Below are 7,228 nucleotides of genomic sequence, written 5' to 3'. Positions count from 1 at the left end.
TTAACGGGAAAATCTTGCCTAACTAAAAGGTACAGAAAGGACAGGGAGCAGGAGGAAGTGGAAGAAAATATACGGAGCTTGCCAGGTCCTACACCAAGACAGCGTCCCTAGGAGGGACAGTTTTCTGCCAGTACAAGAAACAAGAAAGAGACGAGGCAAGAATGAGGGTACTTTGGGCTCCCCCAACCCTGCTTTGGTTGGAATGATTGGGCTCTCCGCTGCCATTCTAGCAAGGCGAGGGGAGTGGAGGCTAATAGCCTTCCTTCCTCCAACCCACCCAGACCCATCTCTACAGCATAGAAGGCGGTAGGTTCCAGAAGGGGGTCGGGGTTGAGGATGGGGTCCGGAGTAGGGCCTGGGATCCTCTCAGCCTTCTGGGTAGGGCAGCGCAATTTCTCTTTCGGGTTAAAATTAAATATTCGTCAGCACCAGGGAAGTGTCCTTCGTCTTTAGTCTGGTGGTCTATGGTACAAAGCGGAGACATAAATAGATGGGGCGGGCGACTGGGCTGGCAGTCAGGTGGAGTGCAGATGAGGTGCTTTTGATTTGCTGACCACCTTTTTCTCTTTGACCCGCCGGTTCTGGAACCAGATGGTGACTTGGCGCTCGGAGAGATTTGTGGTGGCCGAGATGCGCCGTCGTTTCTCTTTGGTGATGAACTTGCTGGCTGCGTACTCCTTCTCTAGCTCCTTCAGCTGCACCTTGGTGTAGGGCACACGCTTTTTGCGTCCCCGCCGGTAGCTGCTCACCTCCGGCTGTAGGGGAACCACATCTAGGGGGAAAGAGAAGGGTAAAGGTGCAAGTGAGTGGCAGTCTGGAAGTGGACTAGTTCCCATGCGGGTGTGTGTGTGTGTGTGTGTGTGTGTGTGTGTGTGTGTGTGTGTGTGTGTGTGTGTGTGCGCGTGTGTGTAAGGAACCCGGTACCTATTGCCCCAGCCTCTGCACTTCTCTTATTAGCAAGGCCACAATTGAGAGATACTATAAAGTTGACGGATGATCACAATATCCACCTCCTCAAAAATTTTTTTCTCATGAAAAAATTCAGTAATGAGGTTATTAATTAAATGTATTGGTTTTTTTTTAAGTAAAACTGATTAAAAATATAATGATGACGATTAAAAAAAAAACCTATGGTGACCAGAACATAAAAAAGATAACCAGGGGGCCGGAGAGATAGCATAAAGGTAAGGTTTGCCTTTCATGCAGAAGGTCATCAGTTCGAATCCAGCTTCCCATATGGTCCCCCGTACCTGCCAGGAGCAATTTCTGAGCATGGAACCAGGAGTTTCCCCTGAGCACTGCCGGGTGTGACCCAAAAACCACAAAAAAAAAAAAAAAAAAAAAGATAACCAGGATAATTTTTAGAATAACCTGAGCAAATATTACTAAAGTTTTCTCTTTGCTGCAGTTTGGTCATATGGGCACCCATCACCTTATATTTTGGGGTAGGTGTTTTGTGTCTGAGGAAAGTCCAGTTGGGCAGAGAGATGGCTGATGCCATGGGCACAGACCACTAGAGCATCTTCAAGCCTTTTTGGCCACTGGTTCTGCTCTAGGAATCTGAACTGCATCAACAGAAAGAAAAAAAGAAACAAAGTGTGCCCACAAGAAGACTTCTTCTCTGGAGCTTGTTCTTGAGGAAGGTAACATAGGGAGCCCCCACAACCCTCCTCACTGAAGGGATAGGATCTGGCCCTGACAGAGGGCCAATGGAGTGTCTGGATTTTTGGGGCCCAAACTCCAGGACTAGCCCACTACAGAAGGTGCCTGGAGAACCCTTCTTGGGTTAAAATCAGCTGTTCACATGTTCTCTATTTAAAAGTCCCCAGACTATGAATCCCAGTACCTCCCTGTCCCCACAAATGTTCAGTACTTGAATCAGAGTAAATGTTGCATCAATCCCCCTTCCTCTTGATTCCTTCATGATTAAAGAAAACATTCTTCATTCCACCATTAAGTCCTAAAACCTAATCATCCCAACCACACTTTTTTTTTTGCTTTCATTTTGTCCTGAGAACATCACATAATGTCACTTCTATTCCCCCGTCACTCCACTCTCCTTCACATCAGTCAAAGGCCAAAGCAACACTTTCAAGGGGAGGGAAAAAGAAAATTATGGAGGCTATCTGAGAACTCAGCTCTCAATTTAAAAGCTGATTACTTCTACAGGCAGAAGCTAAAGAGAAAATGTGGGACTTCCCCTTCATTCCTATGGCTATTTAAAGCATAGACATAATCTAAAATGAAGACATAAAGTTCTTCCTAAAATGCTTGTTCTTACCCTACTCTCATAAAACCTTCTGCAAACCTCTGTGTGTGTGTGTGTGTGTGTGTGTGTGTGTGTGTGTGTGTACTAGCATGCATATATACACATACACACATTCCCATTCAGTTTGCTTGTTTACAGGAACCTGTGCTTATAGAGGATGCAGAGAGAAGAGGTGATAATTAAATGTAGGGGGGAGTAAAATACTTGACTGAGAGGTTCCAATGACCTGTTTCAACTGTCTTTATGATGACAATTTCTTGGGGGAAAAGAGTTGAGCTTATCATTCTTCTCTGCTCATAGAAGAATAGACTAAGGTTTTTGTTGTCTTAAATCTGAAAAATAAAATGAATTTAACAGAGCAGATCTTAAGTTAAAAATAATTGGAGGTATAGTCCATTAAAAATATCTCAGTTCTGAAATTTGACTTTTCTAGATATAACTATGATTGGGAAATTGATTCTGGAATAAGAGTAAGATAAAGAGAGCATGTTATAATACCATAAGATTTTTTTTTGACACCATAAAATTTTGGGGAAAATGCTTAACATTTTTTCAGGCTTATTTTATTAAACCCATTTTACAAGATGAGGAATCTGAGGCTCAGAATCAGGAAAATAACTCCAGTGGGAGAGCCATATTTTAAACCCAGATTTTCTGATTCAACATAGTGACAAAGTTAGTTCTAAAATGGTACAATCCAACTTCAAAACAGCTCCTTTTTACCTGGAGAAAAAAAGGTGAGATAAAGGTAGGTCCTGGTTCTTGAATTTCCAGGTACCTTTCTCTGATGTTTAAGCCTCATTTTCTGGAAATACTCACAATTTGGGTCCCCTAAATATTAATTTTAAAATTCTACATGAGATTTAATCATGTGTTTTTTAGATTTAAAATGTAAGATATAAAATATGTAAGTCACTATATACAATGATTATTTTTATCCATAGGATGCCCAAGATGATTTGGTCAAGTTTTTCATGGATTAGACTGAAGTCATTCTGGTTTTGTCTTGTTTTGTTTTTTCTAGAAAAATGCCTCTTCAGAGAAGACATTTTTGATAGTCTCCTGTCACATACACACACTCTTGCATACTTACCTACACATTTCACACATAGGAACCTATTAGATACCTTTGTGAATAAAATAAAAATATGATAAATACTCAGTATAGCTTTTCTCTTGGAGTCCTGTTTCATGCTCCTAAATCTCTCTCTCACTGTGAACTCTGAGCTCTGAGGAGGACCTTTGGTTATAAATTTGGACCTCCGGTTACAAATCCCAACCGATGGTGCTCTCCACCCAAACCCCAAAGATCTGTCGGTAGGAACTTTCAGTGTGGCCCCAAATACCCACTATTTCTTTCTCTCTATTGCCCTCTCCCATTACAATCTCTTTGCATATATGTCTCTGTTCCTTCCTATCTTTCCCATTCTTCCACCCCTTCCACTCCCCACACATACATCTTTCTCCTGGACTCTCTCTTGAAATTTCTGCTGATTTTTATCTTGGAATTTTTGCCCATGTGTTTAAAAAACAGTCTGCATTCACCATAGGAAGGGGGATGATGGTGAAGCAAGGATATGTATAATTGGGGGAAGGAAGAAGCCACAACACATTTTGGCCCTAATTATCTGGGTCTTTCTGAACAATTGACTCCATCTCCCACACCAACCCAGACTGCCGCAGATGAGGTTTCTCAGAGCCAGAGGCGTTGAAGAGAGACAGTAGTGTTTATGCCTAGGTGCTGCAGAACAAACCACAATTGCATAGACAGAGTTATCTGGAAATCTCACTACTTCTAAAAGATCTCTGTGTGGGTAGAAAGATAGAGGGTGTCTGAAGATAATTCCTTTTTCATCTATCTCTTGCCTGGACCTCTGAGTGCACTGAGGCACCAGACTGATACTATTTCCATAGAAGAATGCATGAGCATAAAAATGCTGAGACATACTGGGTTTTAGATCGGGTTGTATTTTGTTTTCTTAATTTCAAATATGTTTTCCTCTAGGAGACTGTAATCAAAAAGTGTTTCTTTTTTTTGTATTCCCCCACCCAAGGAATTTCTAACATGTTTATTTTGCTCAATGATATTTCTCAGTTTCTCTCCAATCTTCACCAAGTCCACAAACATAACACAGGAATTCCAGAGTAGCTCCCTTGCTTCAATCTTTTTACACAAAATCTGTACCTAGTCTTTTGCTCTAGACCTACACAACCCCTGAGAGTGGGCAAGATGGGATCTACGCTTGCCTCCTCTGGCATATCTTATTGATTCTCCCCTACTCTGGAGTTGCTGCTATGGAGCTTTCCTTTTGGATGAGATGGGGGAACTGAAGGACCCTCTCTTCATAATATATGGGTGTATAACTACTTGTAAGTTCTAGAAATGCTTCATGTGTTTGTATTACATATCAGAAATATATAAAAATATCACAGCCAATCAATGTATGCAATATATGTGCTATTCTTTAAAATTCTAGCATCCTTTAAACCCTCTAGCAATTAGAAAAGGAGCATCGCCTCACCCTGATATTCAGTTGTGTTATATACTATGTAATTTCGTGATATTTACAAGTATACTGTTTGCTATGCTTTCTAATTTCATTTAGGAAATTTTTCACAATCTCCCTCAGCCCCTTAATCCCGGATGCAAAGGATTTTCAGACCCACATTCAGGAGGCCTACAAATCTACATATTACCAAAAAAATATCCACATAGAGAAATGAGGTCCCTGACAAGGCAGTAGAGATGGATATGGGGGCAGCCCAAATACCTCTGATACCTCTGGAGGTATCAGAGGCGTTCCTGTAATTTTTTCCCACTGAGTTCTGGCTACAGCTAGAGTGGACTCCAGCTCTGAATTGACCCACAATCTTGAATTCTCTCAAACAATTAACTCAAAACTCCTGATGCAATTTTGAGAAACTGGGACTATTCCCCCTCACACATACACACCAGGGAGTAGGGGGGGGGGGTTTGCAGGATTCTGCCAGGTTTAGGGAAAGCATCAATTGGAAAGTGTAAAGATGTAAAGAATGTCAGTGACTGCTTCCTCCCATCCCTTGCTTAGCTAGACTAGTCTCATAACCTCAGCCTGGACCCCAGATCCTGCCAGAACAGGTCTTCCACCCACCCAGCTTATTCTCCCTTTTCAGAATAAGTCACAGGTCAATAACTCGCCCTATATTTGGCGAGTAAGCACCCATAGGATCTGAGTTCAGTATACCAGGGAAGCAAAGGAAATTTTAGAGCAGCGAGATGCAAAATTCCTTCCTTCCCCAGCCTCCTCGGAGACTTTTTAGCCCTTCTTTCTACTCCCTTACTAAATCGTGGCTGGATTTTAAAAAACAAATTCAGGAAATAAAATAAAATAAAATAAACAACACCCCACCCTATATATTTTTGTTCTCGGGCAAACTGGACCCCAATAAACACACACACACACACACAGAGTCTATTGCCTGATCATCTTGAGATTTCAGGCAGAGACTAGATTCGGGGTTCTCATTTCTCCCGCACTTGGGATTCCATCCCAGACTGCGGTGAGGCATTTCCAGGCACCCCAGGTCCCCCCTTCACCCCGGTCCTAGCCGGAAGCGGGCTAAGTTGGGGCCCAGAGCCCCGCGTGCGCCTGGAGCCGGCTGGAGGGAGGTGGAGGAGGAGGAGGGCTAATCATTCCCGACTCGAGCCGAGCCGGCGGCCCCGCACACCGGCGCCTGTGATTGCTTCACTCCCGGCCGGCCGGGCAGCTCCCTCCGGGGAACGTGTCGGAGCAGATTTCTTCCCCGGCGCATTCCTCAGCGCACTGCAGCTCGCCCGGCCGGCTCCTGGGGCAGCCCAGCGCAGCAGCGGAGCCGGCGCGCCGGGGCCAGACGGCGGGGGTGGCTGGGGCGCGGAGCCCCGGGGCAGGCAGGCAGGCAGGCAGGCAGGGCTGGGCGGGCGGGGAGGGCATCCCGGCGGCGGCGGCGGCGGCCCTGTCTTACCTGGGAAGGGAGACTTCCAGAGGTGCGCGGACTGCGATTGCTCCTTGGAGCAATACACCTGACTGTCCCAGCCGTTGGAGAGAGCCCAGTGCTGGTAGCCTTCGACGGGGATGAGCGCGTCGTGCCGCGGCTCCGGGTGCCCGCTGATCCCGGGCACCACCGACACGTCCAGGTAGCCTGGCATCGCCTGGTAGGAGCTGGCGAAGCTGGGGTAGAAGGCGAACTCCTTGGCTCTGGAAGACAGGTCGTCCCCGGGCAGGGCGCCCGACGGCTCGGGGTACTTGTCGCCCGGGTGGTAGGCGCAGGGCTTCTGCTGCAGGTTCACGTTGTGCGACAGGCGGCAGCCGTAGTAGCTGCCCCCGAACGGGTAGCCGTAGCCCAGGGTGGCGCTGGACGAGGTGGGGGGCGCCGGGGGCGGCGGCGGCGGGGCGCACTGGCGAGCCGCCTCCGGGGTCGGGATGTCCGTGTAGACGGCCCCTTGGGGAGCGCCCAGGGGAGCGGGCGGGCGGCCCAGCACGGGGTGCGGCAGCAGATCGCGGCAGTGGCTCGCCGGGCAGCCGCTGCCCAGCCCGTCCATGCTGGGGGCTTTGGCGGGGCTCGACCCGCTGCAGCCGCCCCCCGCGCTGCCCCCCGCGCCGGCCCCGCTGCCGCTGCCGCTCTCCGCCGCGCTGTCTTCATAGACGTACATCAGGCTCTCCGGCCAGCGCGGGTGCAGGAGCAGCGAAGTCGTCATGACATGATCTGCTCGGCTCGAGCTTTTTAAAAACTCCACTTGCCAGGCGCAGCGAGATGGGGAGACACCTCGCTGCCCTCCCCCGTCCCCTCCCCATCCCTCCTCCCATCCCTCCTCCTCCTCCTCCTCCTCCCAGGGCTTCCACCGCCCTTCTGCGCATGCGCGCACCCTTCATTAAGAAATCCTCCGGCTCCCTCCCGCACCCCCCAACTCCTCCCTGGGCTCCGCTCCTGTGCGCCCATGTG

General features: G+C 47.8%; 1 protein-coding gene across 1 annotated transcript; it reads right to left on the bottom strand.

Moving 5' to 3' along the window:
* Positions 1-515: 515 nt before the first annotated feature.
* Positions 516-6,983, bottom strand: HOXC13 (homeobox C13). Its single transcript, XM_049783532.1, has 2 exons — positions 6,251-6,983; positions 516-772 (listed from the first exon to the last, which is right to left on the bottom strand). Exons 1-2 carry the CDS (start codon positions 6,981-6,983, stop codon positions 516-518), a joined length of 990 nt encoding a protein of 329 aa, XP_049639489.1.
* Positions 6,984-7,228: the final 245 nt, after the last annotated feature.

Source organism: Suncus etruscus, chromosome 11, assembly GCF_024139225.1.
Source record: "Suncus etruscus isolate mSunEtr1 chromosome 11, mSunEtr1.pri.cur, whole genome shotgun sequence".
NCBI classification, from domain to species: Eukaryota; Metazoa; Chordata; class Mammalia; order Eulipotyphla; family Soricidae; genus Suncus; species Suncus etruscus.
This window is presented reverse-complemented; position numbering and strand designations above follow the sequence as displayed.